The 22384-nt window shown below is 47.2% G+C and overlaps 1 protein-coding gene across 3 annotated transcripts; it reads left to right on the forward strand.

Annotated features, from left to right (window-relative positions):
• The first annotated feature begins 384 nt into the window (after positions 1–384).
• On the forward strand, positions 385–21414 carry ahdc1 (AT hook, DNA binding motif, containing 1). 3 transcript variants are annotated; one of them, XM_071204858.1, is made up of 6 exons: positions 385–895; positions 12623–12755; positions 13056–14315; positions 14423–16104; positions 16817–18386; positions 20238–21414. In XM_071204858.1, the coding sequence occupies exons 3-5, from the start codon at positions 13146–13148 to the stop codon at positions 18378–18380; spliced, it is 4416 nt and encodes a 1471-aa protein (XP_071060959.1). In that variant the 5' UTR covers positions 385–895; positions 12623–12755; positions 13056–13145; the 3' UTR covers positions 18381–18386; positions 20238–21414. The 3 variants fall into 3 exon arrangements, with proteins under 3 accessions (XP_071060959.1, XP_033949761.1, XP_033949762.1); XM_034093870.2 differs by lacking the exon at positions 12623–12755 and having other exon boundaries at positions 385–519; positions 632–895; XM_034093871.2 differs by lacking the exon at positions 12623–12755.
• The last annotated feature ends 970 nt before the right edge of the window (positions 21415–22384 follow it).

The raw sequence follows: 22384 nt of genomic DNA on the forward strand, positions 1-22384 counted from the left end.
TTTACATTTGTATTATCCTTTTTAGTATTTTCATGAAGTAACATTTGAAAGCTTGTGTGAGGATTTATTCTTCAGTTTTGTGCTTTAAGGAAACAACAATATGTACAAAAGGTAAGTTATAAACACATTTGTTGTCCCTTGAGGCAATTTAGTACCACGCGTAATACATTTTTAACTTTAGGTTTTATAATAAAATATCATTAGTCTCTATTCCATCCCTTTCAGTGGCAGTTCCTCCCACTGTTGTCTGTTTATCTCTCTTTTCCTCATTAACGCATGCTCTCTTTCAGTTGTAAGTAAACTACTGTTCCCACAATTCCACAAGTGTAAAGTGAGGCCAGCTACGGGTGCCCGGATGGCTTTGACAGTCAGGCACGTTGGAGAGGCACAGCGGAGACTGGGGCGCACGAGAGACAGAGAGCTGGAATTGCAGAGGCAGAGACGCACACCGTGTTCGCCTCCCGCATACCGTGGAGTCCCGTGCCTGTCACCAAAACCGAAGCACAGGGCTCGAGCGCGGTAATGTCTGCACTTTATTTGCGGACAAGACTGTGAAGCAACCTCCGAGCTCTCCATTATTTAATCTTTTTCCCTCCTTTTGTGTTTTGCTTTCCCATCTTTGTGGGTGCAGAGATTGGTGTGAGCTAGAGGAGCGGTTTTTCCATTGAGCCATTTGAGACGGTGGCGCGAGACAGCAGGACGAGACGTTTACATTGGTTTGGGAGGAGGGCTGTCTGGGGAGACCAGATGAAGGGGACATGCTGACGGGTGCAGCGGCTCCGTGACCCGGGAGAGGACCGGAGCAGCGTCACCGACCGCCGCGCGAGCCAGCGTTGACACCGCAACAGCGCGAGCATCCAGCGCGAATCCCCAGACTCTCTCTCTCTCCCCCTTGGTGAGTGCGCGTGCAGCATCTTGTGTACACAACATAACAAATTAGCCTAGTGTCCGCTCAGCCAGTTGTGCTGCGCACCTCTGGCTACGTTTCCTTTTTGAGTTTTTACATTAACCTCGTCGCTGCCAACGACGGACTGAGCTCTGCATTCGTGCTGCTGGGTCATCTTTACTGTGGGCATGCAGCGTGTGTGGTGGGGTTTTAAATGATGATCTTCAAAACACACATATAATGTCTTTAAATGATCGCGTAATGAAGCTTGAGTATCCCGCCTGTAATTTCTATGTGAGTTTTGGCAATATCCTAAGCACTTATTAGCCTCATTATAGCAGCATTGATACAGTAAAGGCAGAGCAACAGTATATAGTACCTCAGGTACTGTGACACACACACACACACACACACACACACACACACACACACACACACACACACACACACACACACACACACACACACACACACACACACACACACACACACACACACACACACACACACACACACACACACACACGTTATTTATTTGCTGTCTCAATATCTCTGTGGGGGACTTTTCATAGACTGAATTTACATGCCAGTGACATATACCAGAGGTTTGACTGTGAGCCCAGCTCCTGGTGATGGACAGGTGTTTGCTTTTAATATAAACAGGAGACACCAAGAGTCCCGGTGAGCATCCGTCCAGCCGCAGGGTTTCCATCCCGGCAGCCCGCCTGAGCTGAGTTGTCAGGGCAGTTACAGGCAGGACACAGCAGCAGCACATCCTGCAGTGGCAACAGGGCTTGAGAGACAAGGCGTACTCATGGTGGTGATTATCAGCTCTTGTCTGTGAGCGGGGTGGGTGGGAGGGGGGGGGGGGGGGACAAAGGGAGAAAGAGTGCATGAGAAACTGAAGGAGAGCAGAGGGAGAGAGAAGTCAATGTCGATGTCTGGGCAGTGACAGTTCGTTATTTAAGGGGCCCCTCAGAGACGTGCACAGGCTGCCCTAGTGCAGGTGCCGTTAGTATGCAGAGTGATGCTCTGTCTGTCTGTCTGTCTGTCTGTCTGTCTGTCTGTCTGTCTGTCTGTCTACCACTCAGCCTGTCTCACACTCAGACTGTCTCACACTCAGCCTGTCTCACTCTCTGAGTGGCTCAGCTGAAGACTGAGTTTCTTTTTTGGCAGGTCCACTTGGACATAATGAATAATTTCAGCCTTCTGAATGCTGGAATGAAAAGCGAATGGCCTTACCTTGGCATGCAATCACTGTCTGTCAGTCTTGTCTTGAGTGCATGACCCTGTGTGTGTGTGTGTGTGTGTGTGTGTGTGTGTGTGTGTGTGTGTGTGTGTGTGTGTGTGTGTGTGTTTGTGTGTGTTTGTGTGTGTGACAAACAGAGGGAATGTGAACATATAACAGCTTAGGCCTATTGTGCTTCCTACCTGTGTGAGCTGGGCTAGTTGTCATAGCAACGGCCTTGTAGCTCCGTTGATGTTCCTCCTGTCCTCATTGGCAGGGTCAGCGCACCTAACACACCACATCTCGTCTCAAAGCTGTGTGTGTCTGTGTATGTGTGTGTGTGTTAGCATGCATGTACCTCTCAATGTGTGTGTGTGCTGTGGAAGTACCTTTTGTTTGCGCCTTGCTGCAGTTCGTAGGCGTGTGGGTTGATGACAGTGACAAGCCAGTGTGTGTGTGTATGTGTTTGTGTGTGTGTGTGTGTGTGTGTGTGTGCGCGTGTGTTGCAGTGTCACAAAGATACACCCTGCAGATATGACAGCCTAACGCTCAACCAATCACCTGTTTTCTCTCTCTGCCTATCAGCATGTGAGGGTGCTGTAGTCAGATGTCCTTTTGATATGGAGGTCGTCATGGAGATGGAGAAGACAGAATGGACACACACACACACACACACACACACACACACACACACACACACACACACACACACACACACACACACACACACACACACACACACACACACACACACACACACACACACACACACACACACACACAACTGTACATAGACACATTGATTGGTGATTTATCTCTATTGATTTCCACTGGTGTCCTGGTATTTTTGGAAGTTTTGTTTAGGATAGTTCAACCTGTTGAATAGCGGCTAAGATAAAGTTAATAGATGCTGATGCATCATGTCTAAACATGTTTACCAAAACAATTTTTTTCCTTTCTTCATTGTTTGCTAGTTAAATTCAGGATTGATTAAATAATCTTTTGAGGCTCCAAATACGGCCCCCCAGTTGTATTACCAATCTTTTGACTCCCAAAACTCCAAGTCCTCAGATCCTTAAGCCCCGCTGGTTGTCCACAGGTCAAGGTTGGAGACTAATATGACCGGGTGTTTGCCATCAGTATCACTAGATTTCTTTCTCTTCCTGAAAAGATTGAGCTTGACAGCATATTTACCTGTTTTGAAATCATTTCTTAAAACATATTTGTATAGAAATGCCTTTTTCAATGCGAGATTTGTAACTTTTATTTTGCTTTGTCAGTCAATCAATCAATCAACATTATTTTTTTATAGAGCCCAATTTCCCAAATTACCTACTCTGTTCTTAGACTCTTTAAGTGCAAAAAACTGCTCAAAAGAAACGCCACAATTACGGGGTTAACATATAAACCTGAAACAGGGATTCCTCTAACAGCAAGGACACAAGGACACAAGTGAAATGATGTCCTTTATGTTTCTTTTGTTATGTTTAGCTTTTTGTCCACACTTTCCGTTTAGTATTTTTTTTTACCATTAAACTAAAGGTGTATAGTTTTATAAATATGTACTTATTTTTGGTTTTCTTCACATATTTTTGCACTAAGAACGTTTTATACAAATAGGATTATAGTTATTATAATTATAATATTATTGTATTGACCATATTACCTTAAGTTACAGAGACCATATGAACCCGGCTCCCTGACAGAGCTTCAGTAATCTATAAATCAGATACCAGATATTAAGTATTTACTAACGCTGAATTTCCCAAAATATTTTGGGCATACAACGCATCTCATTTTAGGAATTTGGCTTCTAGCTGCGCTCACGATTTGTCAAACGCAACAAAGAGCTTTTCTCTTTGCTTACAGACGTTTTGTGAAAGTCAGCTGAAGATCAATCTGGCACTTTCCCTTTGAACTATTCAAAACACATTTATATATGACTGCCGTTTAGGAAAAGGGATTTTATTCCAGTGTTGTGAATGAGCCAGGCCATTTACTCAGCACTTGAAATCCAATCCAAAATACATAAGAAACTGATTTAGGGCACAGATTCAAATAAAAAATCTCTTTGTAGAGAAAAAAATGCACTCGTTAGGAGCTCTAAGCTACATTCAGATGTTATATCTATCAGAATATGGCTAGTTGTACTAAGATACACAATACACACATTTGCTGTTGTTTCAGAGATGTTATACTGTAAGGTTTCCATTGTCTGCTGTCCAAAAACGTCTTAAAGTTCAATAAGACGTTAATATTGACTAATTTCTCATGTTCTGAATATTTCTTCCTCTTTTAATATTTTCCACAACGAGCGACTGGATGAAACAATTAGTCATTACTTTGTCCTTGCAGTGTAGGGTCCTGTCTTTTGTGACTCCTATTACTCTAATCTATACCTGCAGTGAAATAGCTCCCCACCCACACACACACACACACACACACACACACACACACACACACACACACACACACACACACACACACACACACACACACACACACACACACACACACACACACACACACACACACACACACACACACACACACACACACACACACACACACACACACACACACACACCACACACACACACACACACACACACACACACACACACACACACACACACACACACACACACACACACACACACACACACAGCAGCCATTTAGCATTAGTGTAAGCAGTGTTTGTGCTCCATTCTATCACCTCCCACACGATACATTCATAAAACCTCTCCTCCGCGTCATTGGCAAAAACAACATCTCCCTGTTCTTTCCTCTCGCATCCTTCACTCTTTTAACCCCTCTGCCCCCCCATCTTTGCTTTAGTCAGTCCTTTTTTCTTCTTCTTCAACTTATCTCCCTCTCTCCTTCCCTCCCACCTTTCCTATGTCCTTCCTCACCTACCTCCCCATTCTGCTCATTCTCCTTTTCTCCCTCACCCCCCACAGGGCTGGTTGCAGCCGGTTTGAGTCTGACAGTGGAGAGGAAGCTTCGACCTTTCACCTCCAGAAGATGGAGGGAGGGAGACAAGAGGAGAGGGATGATGGAGGGCAGCGGGGTGGAGGGGGGGTTGAAACTGCGAGAGGCGAGGGAGAGGTCAAAGAACAGGAGGGATTTGCGAAGGGAGAGGAGAGAGCTCGGGGGGGGGAAGGGACTGAGAGAGAGAGGACGGAGGGGTCAGGGAGGAAGAGGAGTGATAAATGAAGGGAGAGCGGCGAGATGGAAGGATGAGGAGAGAGAGGATGAGAGGGAGAAGAAGAGAGTGTGAAGCTGCTGTGTACCTCCCTAACAAGCTGGACAGAATCAGCTCAATTATTAAAGAGGAGCGAGAGATTGGGTAAACACGCAGACACACACGCACAAAAAAGCATCTCTTGGTGTCTGGCACACAACACATACTCGCTGTGTCTCACAAACACAATCATTTGCTCATCCACACACACATGCACACACACATGTACAGTGTGTCTGATTTCTTATGCTTGTGCGTCAGCGTGCTAGTTATCTTTGTTTTTAGCTGCATGTGAGTGTGCGTACACATGTGTCTGGGTATGTGTGTTAAAAACAGTGAGTCAGAGGATAAGCAGAGACTTGTTAGTGATTCTCCTCAACACCCCGAAGCCCCCACCCCCCACCCCCCCACACACACTCTCTCTTCCCAATTTGGCTTCAGCACCGTCTCAGCGTTCCACCAGCGTGGCTTCAATGTCGTTCCATCAATATGAACAGATAATCAGAGCACTAAGGGGTCTGTCTATAAATCCCCACAGAATATAGTTTTTTGACCCACTCCTCTTTCTCTCCCTTCCTCTCCTTCTTCCTCTTCCTCTTGTTTCTAGTTTGATTTCTTCCCTCCCTTTTCCCTCCTTCTCAGAGGAAGTGTATGCCCCCAAGGGACGAAAAAGATTTGCTACCTTCCAGGAGAGAAGGTAGCGAATCTCTCTCTCTCTCTCTCTCTCTCTCTCTCTCTCTCTCTCTCTCTCTCTCTCTCTCTCTTTCTCTGTGACTGTGTGTCGTCCACATGTGTGTGTGTGTGTGTGTGTGTGTGTGTGTGTGTGTGTGTGTGTGTGCGTGAGAGTAAGAACACACACTTCCTGAGACAGAAAGGCAGAGAGAGAGAGGCATGGATGAGCAATTGAAGAGCGGGTGAGAGAGTGAAAGCAGGAGGCTGTGGAGGGGGAGGAGAGAGAAAGAGATAAGAGAGAAAGACAGAGAGTAGTCTGGTAGAAGGGGGAAGATGGATGAATGTACTGCACACTGAATGTGTGAATGTGTGTGTGTGCTTTTGTGTGTGTGTGCTTTTGTGTGTGTGTGAGAGAGAGTGAGATGGTCGAGAGATGCAGGTAGACAGAGAGGGAATGAAGGGTTTCTTATCCTCTCAGCAGAAGTCATAATTTCTTACAGCGTGCACAGATGTGTGTGTGTGTGTGTGTGTGTGTGTGTGTGTGTGTGTGTGTGTGTGTGTGTGTGTGTGTGTGTGTGTGTGTGTGTGTGTGTGTGTGTGTGTGTGTGTGTGTGTGTGTGTGTGTGTGTGGGTGTGTGTGTGTGTGTGTGGGTGTGCCTGATTGTGTTTGTGTGTGAGAGTGTTACCACGTTCAGGCTCGAGGCCAAGAATCTGAGTGTTACAGTTGTGTAGTGTCATTGTGCGTTGTGAGCAGCATGTGTGTGTGTGTGTTGAGGCTGTGGCTGATGAGCTGTCAGTACCTACAGTTGGAATGTTCACAAGGCGGCCATTGTTGTTCAAACAGCCAGCAGCCTTCTCCTTGGCAACGGGCGCTGCAGCAGCGTCTCCCACAGCAACTGTGGAACAGGAGTACGGAGGAGAGAGGAGGAGTCAGGAAGTCAGGGCCGCAGCACTGAGGCCCCGAAACACTGGCCTCAAGGTCTGAGTGTGTGTCAGGGGCCAAGCATCTGGCGTGTGTGTCCTCTGTGTGAGGTGTATGTGTGACAGTGCTTACGTGTATGTGAGGTTTTAGAGTGCGCCAGTAACTACGCAAAGTGTGCGTCAGTGTGAGCGTGTGTTTCTCCTTGTTTCAGAATCAGAAATAGAATCAGAAACACGTTTAGTGCCAAGTAGGTTTTTGAAATTGAACACTGCATTGTAACTTTTTTTCATGTCTTTTATACCTGTGTTATTCTGTATTAGCTTGTTTTATATTGATCTTATTCTCAATGCTTTTTAATGACTGTTTTTAAATACCATTTAAAAAAGAAAAATGTCGCTGCACTATATATTAATGTCCTTAATGTTTTTCATTCTTTGAAAGGTGTTGAAACTTGCCTTCCCTTGGTGTATACGGTGCATCCATAAACACAGTCAAATAAGTTACATTGTAAGAAAAGGACTAAAAAAAAAAAAACTATTAGAACTTATAAATATAGAGCAATATTTACATGAAGTATATACTGTAGATACCTTTGTGTATACATGCCAGCTCAGTGTGTGTGGGAGTGTGTCTGTGTGTGCACCTAAATGGTTGGTTTCTTCCCGTATTTGCATGTGTTTGTGTAAGTTTCCAGAAGTATCCCTGCGTTTCCTCGCACGCTCGCACATGTGCGCACTCCTAGCTGTTCTCAGCTGGCGTGGTCGGTCACATGATCTGACTGAGGGGCGGCCATCAGCAGCGCCAGGAAACTGCCTGCAGGAGTGGAAGATATAGAGGAGAGAGAGAGCGAGTGTCAGGCTGAGTTGAAGATGAGGGAGGGGTGTTGAGGAGTGGGAGAGAAACTGGGGGAGGGATGAGAGAGGGAATAGTGAGAAGGAGAAGTGAAGAGGAAGGGGTAATACACTCGTCCTCATCTTAAAATAACTACAGCATGTAGGTTCCTGCAGAAACAACAGGAGGGAGACAGTCGGAGGGTGAGACATTCAGAAGGGGGTGGGGGGTCCTGGTTTAGTGTTGACTCGTGTTTCGTGCTACTTCTCCGGTCCCCTGTGTGAATCCTTGGCTGAGCCACCACTGTATCTGGTGTGTGTGATGTGTGTTTACGTTAGATGTGTGTGTCTGTCTGCCTCTGAGTTTGTCTGCACATATGGTTTATGTGTTGCTCTCTGTTCATTCGTACGCTTTGTGTGCGTGCTTGTTGCAGGCGTGCGTGCACACATGCTTGCTCTTGGCAGCAGATACAGCACGCACACTCATGATGGAGATCATCAGGCATTTCCTGCCGCTAGGGATGTGGGTTTTTTTAGAGGGTGAATGGTGGGGGGGGGGGGGGGCAGGCAGGACGGGTGAGATGTGAGTGAGGAAAGAGAGGAGAGGTCAGTGTGAAGGAGAGTGTGAGTGGGTGGGGGGGCTGAGGGTCTGTATGTAAGTGCGTTAGTTGTGTGTGTGCGCAGCTACAGCCCAGCCTAGAGTTCAGCTCTGATTTTGAGGGGTGCTGGTGGTAATGTGTGTGCAGGCATGTTGGCCCCTTTAGTTTTATATATGTGCAGAACTTTCCACGCCCCCCCCTTGGCACACTTAGGAAAACTCAAGCTTGCAAACCCAGGTCTGTTGAGTTTGGATCGGCTCTAATTCTACTCTAATTCTAGCTGTTCAGTGTTACTGCCTGTTGGGCTAGATTGCACAGTATAAGTGTATAAGGCATGACCTTATAACTTCCGTTTTTTTCATTAAGTTAAATTAAAACTTATTTGGCTGAGCATTGAGTAAATAGTGAAAACTTTCCTCCCACAGTATCAGTTTCAGAGAATGTCTATGTACAGTTTAGTTTGTGCCTATGTTATGAGTGTTCAGTAACGCTTCTGAAGTAGAATAAATTGTGTTGTGTTTTTCTTGAAATGACATCAATATGCAAAAATAAGTTTCTGTTTTTTAACTCCATACTAAGAGAGCCATAATTCATGCTAACGTTTATTTGAGTTCAGTGGCCACTTCAATATGATGTCAGGTCATGTTTAATGTTTCATTGACAAAGTCAAACAGACATTTTCTATCCTGAAAACAACATAAAAACACCTCACAGAAGACTTGAGATGTCACTTAGTCATCAACTTGTTTTTTTACCATTATTTTTTTCTCCGTTTTTTGTATAAAAAGTTGTGCCTTGTTGTGTGTTTGATGTAAGAACAATAATAAGCATAAGAAAAAAACAACTTAAAAACAATTGATGATGCGCTGTACTTCATTTTCAGCATCAAGAGGAAAGTACAATGTAAATCGTTATTGAGGAATAAAAATAAACCTTGAAATAAAAGGAGAAATGATAAGAAAGGTTTTTAAGACTGGACTGTCGCGCTCGGGATGAGGACCAGTCAGCAGGATCTGACTCTGGTTTGTTAGAGGACAGAAGTTCAGATATTATTCTGGGTTCATGCCATGAAGGGTTAAACAAGTCATTTAAAAAAGCACTCATTAATGTGTGTTCTAGGCTGATGGAGCTGCAGGTTGAGTTAGGGTGGAGGTGGTGTGGAGGAACGAGGCTGGTAGTTGGCTTCTGCTCGGTGTCACTCAGCCTCTGTGGACCCCCCCCCTCTCATTTTCCTCTCCTGGCCTCACATACACTTTCTCCATCTCTCCCCCTTTCTCTGTTTTATCCCCTCTTTCCTCTTATCTGTCTAAACCTCTCTGTGGAGCTCCCCCCCTCACCACCTCTCTCTCTCTCTTTTTCTCCCCTCCATGTCCCCCTCCCTTACACCCCCCCCCCATGCTGTTTCAGTGCTGCTGCCTGTCTCTTAGCAACAACTGCACACCCGTTAGAGCTCAGTGAGTGCTTTTACAAACACACCCAGGAAGACACACACACACACACACACACACACACACACACACACACACACACACACACACACACACACACACACACACACACACACACACACACACACACACACACACACACACACACACACACACACACACACACACACACACACACACACACACACACACACACACAGGGTCTAGTTCCTCATTCAGGGTTGATGCTTGCAGGCCTGTGAGCCTGCAAGCCGCTGTGGTGTTGAGATAGATGGGAGAGAATAGATATGCTGTGCAGCCCCCATGTACAGGATGACTGTTGCTCTCTGTGCACGACAGGCCAACTGCCCAAACTGGAGAATGACAAGTCCCCCTCTCGGAGTTCTCACTGGCATGTGTGCACATTCACTCTGTGGCGTAATGTGTTGTTGCTTTTCCTCTTAGCTCACAAACTTTAATGTGCAGATGAGGAATATACAACATCAAACATTTTCAAACCATAGTTATATGAAAGCCTCTCTTTGTGAAACAGATTCAACAGATCATCATGTGGGAGCTGTGCTGCCTGTTATCACAAAGACAATACTACGCCACTGACTGTTAAAGCCCCAGAGCCATGCAGTAAAATGCACCAAAACGCTTTTTGCTACGTATGACGGTGAATATGTTAGAATGGCAACTGATGGATACCGGGAATGTTTGCTTAAACAATGAAGCATAGAGGGAGCGTTTGATTGGCTGGTATCTAACCTCTGTCAGAATGCCCCCCTGCTGAGCACAGTAGAAGGATATTTGTGTGTGTGTGTGTGTGTGTGTGTGTGTGTGTGTGTGTGTGCGTGTGTGTGTGTGTGTGTGTGTGTGTGTGTGTGTGTGTGTGTGTGTGTGTGTGTGTGTGTGTGTGTGTGTGTGTGTGTGTGTGTGTGTGTGTGTGTGTGTGTGTGTGTGTGTGTGTGTGTGTGTGTCTTTATGTGCAAATCAATGTGTGAGAGTGTGGGAGGATAAAACTGTGGGGGAACATTTGCATGTGTCTGTGTGTGTGTGTGTGTGTGTGTGTGTGTGTGTGTGTGTGTGTGTGTGTGTGTGTGTGTGTGTGTGTGTGTGTGTGTGTGTGTGTGTGTGTGTGTGTGTGTGTGTGTGTGTGAGTGACAGTGTGCGCATATAAGTGTAAGCACATGTGCAGCAATGTTTAATTAAAGCATGTGTTCTCCTCCTTCCCTCATACACCGGTCAGATGGAGCCTTAATTAAGGAATGCTGTTAATTAGACAAGAGAGAAAGTGAGAATGGGAGAGAAGACAGGCAGGGAGGGAGTGGGTGAGGGGGTTAAAGAAAGTATCTGTTGTGTTTTTTTGTGTGTGTCCCAGTTGTGTCATTCCTCAGAGAAGCAAACATTGGTCTGCTCCATGTGTGCAGCTCTTAACTCTACTACCGCTAAACTCTCACACGCCCCCTCCTTCTTCCCCTCGGTTTCCTCCCCTCCTCTCGTCTCAACTTTTTCCTCCCTCCTTTGCCTCTCTTGAATCTGTCTGGCTCGGTCTCTCCCTCCATTCTCCACCCGTTCTCTGTCTCAGTCACATCTTTACCCTCCCTATACACTTCTTCTGTCTCTCGCCCTCTTTCATATTTTCTCACACATTCATGCTCTTATTCATGTGCCTCCCCTCCTTGTCCCCCTCTTTCTCTTTCTGTCTCCCGCTCTCTGTTCTCCCTCCCTCCTAATCAGAGCCATATGTTGGAGAGGGAGCGAGGCAGAGCGATCTGAGGATGAACAGGATTGTGTTGTATGTGGTTCAGTGTTGGAGCCAGCAGTGCGTGTATATGCGTGCAAGTGTGGCACGCACTCCTGTATTTCTGTTTTAAATCTGAGTCACGTGTTAATCTAAAGAGCACGTGTGGTCCAGATTTTGTAAGACTTGTGTGTGTGTTCTTCTGGCAGACTTTCCTTCAATTTCTCCTCTGCTCTGGGTTTCTATAATCCCTCTCGCTGTCGTCCTGTCACCTTCATCTCTCCATCCTCTCAACACCTCTCTTCATCACCTCTCTGCCTCCCCCTGGTGGCTGCAATTATTCACACATTCTCATTTTTGTTGCACCCTCCAAGTCTAGAGCTTTGTGATGCATTTCAATCGTTTTTTGTGACGTGGCATGCAGTGTGTGCTTTTTACACCACTATTCAATTGTGGAATTTGACTCTGCTCACTTCAATATTGTGCGTTTAAAAAAGAAAGTGGGGCAAATCTGTCATTTCCATACATAATACACAATATATTACTCCATATATCTCATCAAGTAGTTTTATATAGTGATTTATAGACTAGATAACGTCGCAACTGGCTCACCCGTGTTCCTATTGTCTGCGGGTAAAACACAGCTGAATTGCTAACAATAATTAGAGTTTTACGCTTTATTGCAAGTCATCCTCCAAAGTAATAGCGTCTGATGTTGGATGGTGCAGCCCTCACCAAAATACTGATTTTAGTCTGGTTTGATATATGCTGTGACATCATGTACTAATCTCTTATTCTCTTTTCCTTTCTGCTCCTCCTCCTCCTCCTCCTCCTCCTCCTCCTCCTCCTCCTCCTCCTCCTCCTCCTCCTCCTCCTCCTCCTCCTCCTCCTCCTCCTCCTCCTCCTCCTCCTCACAATTTCTTGTATTTCTCCAATCATAATTTCTCCCACTTTCTCTAACTCCCCTCTCACTTCCTTTGTCTGTCTGTCTGTCTGTCTGTATTTCCGTGTCTGTGTGTCTGTCTGCCTGTCTCTCTCTCACTCTATTAACCACGGGCAAAGTACAGGCAGAGGGGAGAGAGAAGTATGTGAGCTCTCCACTGCAGTATTGATGACCCAATGATCCCCTGCAGAACAGAGCCAGTCAGGCAGACAGAGTGAGGCACAACTCAGAATCAGAATCAGCGCCACAACCATTCGGTAAAAGCAACTGATTGTGCCGGGTATGAATGGTAAATGTAATGCCTCCGTGTGGGTGGCACAGTTAATAGATTAGAGTGCGTTACGAATTAGTTGTGTGGCCCGTTGCCAAAAAATCTTTCACATAATCACAATTTCATCAGTGTTGCAAATGTATGTACAGAGTTGATGCCATACAATGACCAATGCAACAAGGAAATGTTAACGTATTTGTGAACTTCCTGTGCTTTTAATAATATTACTTTCTCTAATAATATTATAATATAATATTTTGATATATGTTTTTATTTCTCTCCTCAGGGCCATTGAATCAACTCTCCTGTTGTTAGAACTACTCCTTCAGCGACCAAGAAGAAACACTGATTTTGATTCAGCAAGACTGTTCACTGAATGAGTAGCGTGTCAGATCACCTACATTCAGGCCACACTGGGGCTCCAGTGGGCTGTGGTGAGACTCGAGCAGAGGAAAAAGCGTGTGTGGGGGAGCTGGAGGGGCTGGCCGGGCCTGAGCTCTGGACCAGGGAGCTCGGGCTCCAGGAGGGGTCCCAGGATCCCTCTAACGATGGACTGGCATCGGTGACCCCGGACCACTTTCCCTCCTCTCCTTCTGCCCTGGCCAACGGCCTCCACCGGCAGGGAAGGCTGGGGCACAGCCGGCGCAAAAAGACTGACACTCACACTGAGACACATGTGTTGGCAGAGACACTTAGAAACATGCAAACGCATATAGACACGGCGGTGCATGAAAAGGTTGTTTCGCATGCAGGCATGGATAACAGTGGGCACATGGATATCCATCCACACACGGGTTCTGTAGGTCCAAAGCTCTCCGGAACTCTTACACCTGACGCCATACGCACAACTTCACCTCAACCCCTGTCTGTGGCACTTGGCAATCATCCTGCCTCGATCAATCAACGGAAAGCCCCGGAGACTGAAAACCCCTCCACTTTTTGTCCAGTCCCTGTTGGCCCCACCCCAAACACAGGGTCCTCTGCTCTTCCTGTGGAGACAGAGAAGAAGTATGCACTCCGCAGCTCCGGACGTCCACGCTTCCCCTGTCACCTGCGCAAATCCTCCCGCCTCCGCCGAGGCATGGAGGATGGGGAGAAAAGAGCAGGGAGGGAGAGGGAAGGAGAGGAGGAGGATGAAGTATTAGTGGAGAAGATCTGGAGGGTTAAAGAGGAGGAGGTAGCTGTTGGAGAGAAGGAAGTGCATTCGTCTGTGGAGGCTGTTCTCCCCACAGCTCCCCCTCCTACAGACATCCCTATTGCTCTAACTGTACCCAAACCTGCTCATAAAGCTGCACCCAAACCTGGGCCCAGACTTGGGCATAAACCTGGACCTAAATCCAGGTCTAGGCCCCCACCAAAAGTCCAGAAAGCAGCTCCTAAAAGTGTGAAACAGCGTCAGGCAGCCATGGCTCAACGTGCAGCTGCTCAGCTTCCATTTACGAACACATCAACCATCGCTGCAACTTCACTAGCCGTGAAGCAGGAACCTCTCCCCGATTTGGGGGGATCAGGCTCCAATAACCGAAGACGTGGGCGTTTCGTAGGCGTAAGTTAATTCATAGTTACTACTTGACACGCATTCATACCATGAATCAAAAAGATGTTTACCCAAGTTAAATGTGCATATGTTAAATGTTGATCTCTGCTTTACAGGTGAGGAAGATTGTTGTCAAGGTGGCTCGTATTCCCGTTAACCTCAGCCGCCGACAGAAGAGCTACAAGATTTCCAATATGGAGACAGTGAGAGATAAAAGCAACAACTGCGGCGTGGATGGCTCAGTGGTGGCTCGAGAACCGACTGCACTTCTCCGAATGAAGAACAATGGAAAGAGCGTTATGGTGATGTTTCCTCCCGGAGAGATGCCTGTTATTCTCAAGCGAAGGCGGGGGCGACCCCCTAAACAGCCCCCGCCAGGAATACCGGCAGAACTTCTCAACACCCCGAACGCTGGTGGTATAGGAGACCCGCCCAAGAAGCCCCAGAGGCGGCGACGGACTAAACTCCCCGCCCCTTACCCTTCCTATGTTAATGATACTAATGATGTGAAAACAGAATATGGGGATGTCCTGTCCAAACTGGCCTTTTTGAACCGCCAGCCCCCAGTCACTGGCCGCTGCTCTCCCCCCCGCTGCTGGACACCCAGTGAGCCAGATAGCTTTCATACCCCTCTGGAAAACCCTGGAATATCAACCTTACTCCACCGGCTCACCGGCTATAAACGCCCCCGAGGTGGCAGAGGAGGGGGCGCTGGGAGAGGGGGAGGAGGAGCAGGGGGGGTTGGGGGGAATGAGCGCAACAAGAGCACCTTCAGTGACTTCTTTGAATCTATTGGCAAGAATCAGAAAATGAGCCCCCTGTCTGAGCATGGATTACCCAAGAAAAGGGGAAAGGGTAGGGGAGGGGGCGCCGTAGGAAGTGATCCTGGGGCGGAGAAAACAGTTAAGAGGAGACGTGTGAAAAAAAATGGGGCATTTAAAGGGGAGGGAATGTCCATGGGGCAGGAGTGGCCCAATGGAGCAGGTGGCTGGGGGGAGGGGGGTATGGACAAGGAGAAATCTCTGGGTGGGTATCAGTTCTGTGGATCTCCAAGAAGAGGCTTTTCCTCCTGTGAGGTTGGAAGGGGAGGGTCCTACAGCAGCCCGGGAGGGGGCAGGGCGGTGAGGCCTGCAGGGGAGGACTCACAGGGCCTGTTTGCTGGATATTTCCGGTCCCTCCTCGACTCGGACGACTCGTCAGACCTGCTGGACATTGCCTCCTCGCAGTCAGACCCCCGGAAAGCTTCATCCACCCCTGGTTACGAGTCATCCAGTCCAGCTACCAGCCACAGCTGGTCCCCTGCATTCCCCAAGTGGAGCTCCAAGGGGGCAAATTCTGGGGTGGAGGGTTCCCTGCACACACATGGCTCCTCAGCAAGGCCTCCTCACAGCTATGGCAGCCTGGCCCAAACTTCCCCCACCACTTCTACCTATCCCAAATCCACTCCTCCATCTCTCTCACACTCGCCCAGCTCACCCCATCCTTCCTCTTTTGGCCATTACTCCTCCGGCTACTCCTCCTCTTCTCCTGCGGTGCCACAGAGACCCTCAGACTGCAGCTTTGCATATGGATCTGGCAAGGCTATCGGTCAAATGGGTTACTCTAACTACCAGGCAGCAGCCAAGAGAGGTTATGGTGGATATCCTGCAGCAGGCCATTCCTCCATGGTGCGGGGGGAGTCAACAGGACCCACATCACCAGGAGGAGGGTACATGTCTGTGGCCAAAAGCAACCCCTTCAGCTCCACTTCATCTCCAGAGGGTTACAAACAGTACAACTCCAGTCAGTGGAGCTACAGGTAAATCACTTGTGCCGCCTGACATCATAAAAAAGTGCTCCAAAAATAATACAATGTAATGTCTATTAAAGGACATTTCTGTGTGGTCTTTTCATACATGATATAACTTGGGGTTGAAGAGAGAAATGTTTTTACTAACGAATTAAAGTCACAGCAAGCTCAAGAAGACTTGAATTACTTAGCATGTCCACCATGTGCTAATTACCAGTCAATACCTCTCATATGTAACACAAGTGAATATATTTTGGCTTAAAAGTGTACCGTGTTTGTCAGGGAATGAATTCATACAGGGCTGCAACAAATCATAATTTGTATTAAAGCTTATTTTGCTTATTATTTTCTGGATAAATTGTTCGATCGATAAATGTCAGAAAATAGTAAAACATGTTCATCCCAGTTCAAAAAGTTAGAGTCCCAAAGATGTCACTTTTAATATTAGGTTAAACACAACATTCTTTGCTATTCATCCTGAATTACTAACAATTATTACTATTATTAAATAGTAATAATTGTAGTTAGTCAACTAAACATTATAACTCTAAATCGATATTAGTAACATGTTTAAATCGTCTTTTCATGTCATCTTACTGATCGTTGGAACTGCAACAAAGAGCAGTGAAAACTGAAATATTTGCAGACAATCGTGCAAACATATTCCTCGAGTGTGTTTGTGTGTTTTATAATTCGTGTTCCTTTTTTCTTTCTTTTTCAGACAAGGTTATGGCGGCTGGTCAACAGACGGCTTTGGGCCTCAGTATCACGGCTACAGTGAATATGGCTCCAATGAGTCCAAAGACATCTTGGATATCTCAAACTACACTCCCCAGAAGGCCAAGCGACAACCATTTCCTGAAATTCTCTCAGAATCCTCGTCCGACTCTTCACACCTTGGCTCTGCGGCCACTGGCAGTGGACCCAGCTCCACCTGTGGCACCTACAAACTGAGCGAGGCTCCCTCTGTCAGCGGAGAGGGGGGGCAATCCAGTCTGTCCAGCCTGGAGAAGCTGATGATGGATTGGCATGAGAGTGCTTCAGGACCTTCGTATAACTGGAGCCAGAATGTGCTCTTCCAGGGCGGGGGGGCCACCGGCAAACCTGGTCGTGGTCGAAGGAAACGGAGTGAACCACTTTTAGAAAAAGAAGGAGGATCTGGTTTACTCTCCGACTCCCCGTCCAGCCCATCCCCAACGCCTACTCCTGGACCTAAGCGGGGACGGGGCAGAGGGTCCAGAGGAGTCAGAGGGGGTTTGTCTCCATGTCAGAGAGAGCGGAGGGCCAAAGGCAGAGGCAAGGCTGCTGCCTCAACATCTGGAGCAGTTTCTGCTGGAGGTCCAGAGGGGCTTTTCCAGGAGGGGCTGGATTATTACAGTGGAGACAGTAGCAGCCTCTCTCCCCTGGCCAACCCCAATCCTGCACCCCAATCCAGCTACCTCCAGGACCCCTGTGAGTACCCCTCCCCTTACCCCTCCACACCCTCCTCTGAGGAGCGATATCCAGCCTTATACCCTGGAGAGTCCTCTTCTTCCCTCTCACCCAGTGTCTCCTCTCCCTCTTACCCTCCCAAGCCAACACCTCCTCCCCCCCAGACGTACCACCCCGTCCCCTCCAGGACATTCTCCCCCTCCTGCTCTCCCTCACCCCGCATAACTCCCCTCTGTGCCACTTCACTGAGTCCCTCTCAACGCCCCGCTCAGAAAGACGCACAGTTCTCGCAGTACGACTCTCCCAGCTACTGCAGCTCCCCCTACTGGTACGGACAGACGTCGCACAGCGGCAGCCCCAGCCCGCACTCCCACAACACACACTCAAACACAGCCACGCACACACACAGCAACCCGCACACAAGCCCCCATGGAAGTACACACAGTAATGCGCTCGCGAGCCCTAATGCGAACACACAAATGAATCCCCATGACACACATCTTAACAACACACAGCCCCACACAATCGTACACACCAACACCACCTCCCTCCTCCAGTCCCACTCAAACCCCCACACTAACAACCACCCCCACCCCAACTCTCACCTCTCCTCCCATACTCACTCCAACCCCAGCACCAGCCTACGCCAGGGCCCCATGCCTCACTCCCCGTACCCCAAACTGGCCCTGGACTCCTCGCCCCATCAGGAGGACACTGGGGGCTTCTCCTTGTCCCACCAATCCTATTCGGGCATGGGACACCGCTACCCCTCCCAAGCAGCTCAAGGGGGGGGGGTGCTGTGCCAGCTCCTGGACACAGCCAACGATGACAGCTTCAGCGTCACCAGCCTGTAACAGCAGGTGAGTTTATTTAACCTTCAAACAACGAGCGCATCCATGCAATAAAGACAAACACTAATAGAAATATCAAGAGTGATTAGCCGCGTTCACACCGCAGTGCTTTTCCAACTTTAGTTCCGATATAGTTTCGAAATGTCGCGTTCACACCAAAAAGAGCCGGAACAAAAATGTGTTCATCAGAACCTTTTTTACCCCCTTTTTCGTCCCTGCTAGAGAGCAGGGACTTTCGTGGGAGAAAAAGCTTCCTATTTCTGATTGGCTGGGCGGAATTCAAACCACGCCCCGTAAAACTCCAAAAAAGTTTTGTGAAGCCGCCATTTTATTATCCTCAGATTAGCATTATTAGCATTAGCCCAGCGCACAAACGCAGAGAGACGAACTTATGGCAACACAAAATAAAACATGGGAGCGGTGGAGATGAGGTGTCGGCGTTCTGGCGATTTACTCGGAAGGCTTCAGTAGAAGCTGCTGGGACTCCCAGCAGCTTCTACTGAAGCCAGTCCCCAACTCCGGGGACTTCCGGCCGGGGACTTCCGATCGAACAGAAGTGACGTCAGCGGCTTCATTTGCCTAATCCTCCCCCAGGGACTTATTCCGGTGTGAACGCGATCTGTACTTAGTTCATGAGAACCAAAGAGTTCTCATGAACTAAATTCTCATGAACCTTTAGGCGCATTCACACTGCGGTACTTTTCCCACAAAGGTTCATGCGAACTTAGTTCACGATCGCGTTCACGATCGCGTTCACACCAAAAAGAGCCGGTACTAAAATTAGTTCATGCGAACCTTTTTACCCCCTCGAAAGTCCCTGCTAGAGAGCAGGGACTTTCGAGCGGCTCTTTTGTGAGAAAAGAGCTATATTTCTGATTGGCTGGGCGGATTGCAAACCACGCCCCGTAAAACTCCCAAAAAGTTTTGTGAAGCCGCCATTTTATTATCCTCGCATTAGCATTATTAGCATTAGCCTTAGCCCAGCGCAGAAACGCAGAGAGACTAACTTATGGCAACACAAAATAAAACATGGGAGCGGTGGAGATGAGGAGGTGTCGGCGTTCTGGCGATTTACTCGGAAGGCTTCAGTCAGTCAGAAGCCAGTCCCCAACTCCGGGGACTTCCGTCCGGGGACTTTGGACGGCAGTATACGCCGTGAAGTGGTTTGCGGCCTGCCAGTAAACCCAAAGCAGAAGAAGAAGAAGTGACGTCAGCGGCTTCATTTGCCTAATCCTCCCCCAAGGACTTTTTCCGGTGTGAACGCGATCTGTACTTAGTTCATGAGAACTAAAGAGTTCGCATGAACTAAGTTCGCATGAACCTTTGTGGGAAAAGTACCGCAGTGTGAATGCGCCTTTTGTGGGAAAAGTACTGCGGTGTAAATGCGCCTTTTGTTAACTGAAGAGTACCATACTTTTTCATTATTTGATATTTAATTAAGTAAATAAATATCTAGTAATGATCAGCGTTACAATTTGGTGTATCTATTTTGATTAATTGAATCATTTGTGAACTCTTTTTTCACATGATTGTTTAAAAAGCATTATTACTAGTTGTAATTAGAAACACTGTTTTTTTTTATGGAAGTGGAAAGTCTGTAAACTCTTAGGCTGAAGCACAAATACGTAGATCAATAGAAATGGAAACAGCAACAATACCACAGGGAAAATTACTTACTTTTAACACCAAATCAAACTACAATCCACAAATGGAACAAAAATCTTACTTATAGTAAAGAACGTTTGCCAAGTAAAATAATATTAAGATTAAAAAATGCTTTCATTTTACTACTGTCAACAATATCACTCTATCCTTCTTCACCTCTTTATCTCTCCCTCTCTCCTTGTGTTTTCATTTCAGGTGCATCCAAACCAAGCTTTTTCAGATTTGCAAATGTTTTTTTCTTCTTTTTTGTTAAGGAGACTTTTTGTTAGAGAATGTGAAATGAAGGGCGAGAATTTAGCTGCCAGCTTTGGACAGTAAAGCTTTAATTCTCCAGCATTGACAATCAAGATCAACTTCAATTTAAACATGCATGCACGACACACACACACACACACACACACACACACACACACACACACACACACACACACACACACACACACACACACACACACACACACACACACACACACACACACACACACACACACACACACACACACACACACACACACACACAGAAAAGCATGTGCAGATTAATTCACTACCTATACATGGACACATACATTCCTACATGTGAACACTCACTCACCCTCTATGCTGGAGTAAGGGAATGGCCAAGAGGATCTGCCAGATGAAAACCAGATGCTGATGGGCAGAGACAAACCTTTTTCCTCTTCCCTTCAAGTCCTGTTGTGATTCATAAACAACTCCATTTCCCATAAGTCTGTATCCCTCCGCAAATCGTTCTGGTCCTGTTCTTTACATCTGCAACACTCTCCCTTCTTTTTCTGTCCTCTCTCAACCTCCTGTCCTCAGCTAAACCAGCAACTGTTCTGCACTACACTGACCCTGCATTTCTGTCTTGTGCCCTCGCCTGAACCGCATCTGAGCCCAAACCAACTTTTGAAATACCATGAGCCTAGCAAATGTCCCGCTCTGTGCACTCCTTGTGTTGTGTCCCATAAGAGAAAAGTGGACTAAAGCGCTCTCTGCTTTTGAAATACCAGCATCTGTACATATGACTCCAGCTCCAAGCCAGAGGCCCCCTGATCACTCCGAGGGTCCGCCATCAACATGCCCTCCCCAGCGTTCTGCCATGGTTTCTCTGCTCTGGGGAGGGGGAGAGAGAACTGCAGCATGGAGACCCAACATCCTGTGTTTTGCTGTTTTAACTACAAGGGAAAGAGACATTGAAATCACACACCGGCCCCAAAGAGACTTGTTTTTCTGTGTGCAAACGTGAGACAGAGGAGGGTGTGTTTAGCGTGAATGCAGTGATGCATGTATTTGTGTGTATGTGTGCATTCATGTTTGTGTGAGTGTGTGTGTGTGTGTGTGTGTGTGTGTGTGTGTGTGTGTGTGTGTGTGTGTGTGTGTGTGTGTGTGTGTGTGTGTGTGTGTGTGTGTGTGTGTGTGTGGTGTGTGTGTGTGTGTGTGTGTGTGTGTGTGTGTGTGTGTGTGTGTGTGTGTGTGTGTGTGTGTGTGTGTGTGTGTGTGTGTGTGTGTGTGTGTGTGTGGGGTCAAAAGGAGTGAAGCTCTCCAGACACCAAAAGTCTTGGCGGGGTCTCATTCTTTCTTTCACTCTCTCCCTTCTTTTTTCTGTGGTCTTGTGTTGTTTGGTGGTTTTTGTGATGAAAAAAATGTATATCTGTCTGTTACATATCATGTATGTATCTGAGGTGCAAAATATTTAAATACACATTCTGTTCTTGCCATTGGTAATCTTGTCGATTGCAGACTGCTTCTTTAAGGGATTATGGGAGGTGTGAGCGTGGCTGTGTGTGTTTGGGCTTTGCTCAGGCTGTCTGGGTCTGCGCGAGAGAGAGGGTTCAGGCAAGGACACGATTCGACAGGGAGGGAAAGGGAGGGGAGGAGAGGAATAGATGGTGGGGAGAGGAGGATGTGCTTGAGGGGAAAGAAAGAAACCAGACTAAGGAAATCAGGAAAGAGTGTCAGAGATGTTGCCACTGAAACAAAATGTACAAAAAAGTACTGTTTCAACATTCCTCATCCAAATAAGGGAATAGCGTAACGGCGTAAAGGCTGGTGGTACCAGAGAGCTGACAGGAAGGGAACCCACGCTCATTTCATGTCCTCACAGGAATACTTGCTATAATAGAACAAACATTATACATCTGCAGCTTATGTGTGCGTGTGTGTGTGCCAGACAGACAGACAGACAGAGAGAGTGTGAGAGAAAGGAAACAGATGGGGGGGAGTTTACAGGCTGCATTTTGTGTACAGTTTGTCAACAGGCTGACTAAATAGACTAAGACATGGCCGCAGGAAATGTGTTTGCTGTGACATTCCTCTGTATGGTGGAAGGAAACACATACTGT

Source organism: Pseudochaenichthys georgianus, chromosome 11 (genome assembly GCF_902827115.2).
Source record: "Pseudochaenichthys georgianus chromosome 11, fPseGeo1.2, whole genome shotgun sequence".
Lineage (NCBI taxonomy): Eukaryota > Metazoa > Chordata > Actinopteri > Perciformes > Channichthyidae > Pseudochaenichthys > Pseudochaenichthys georgianus.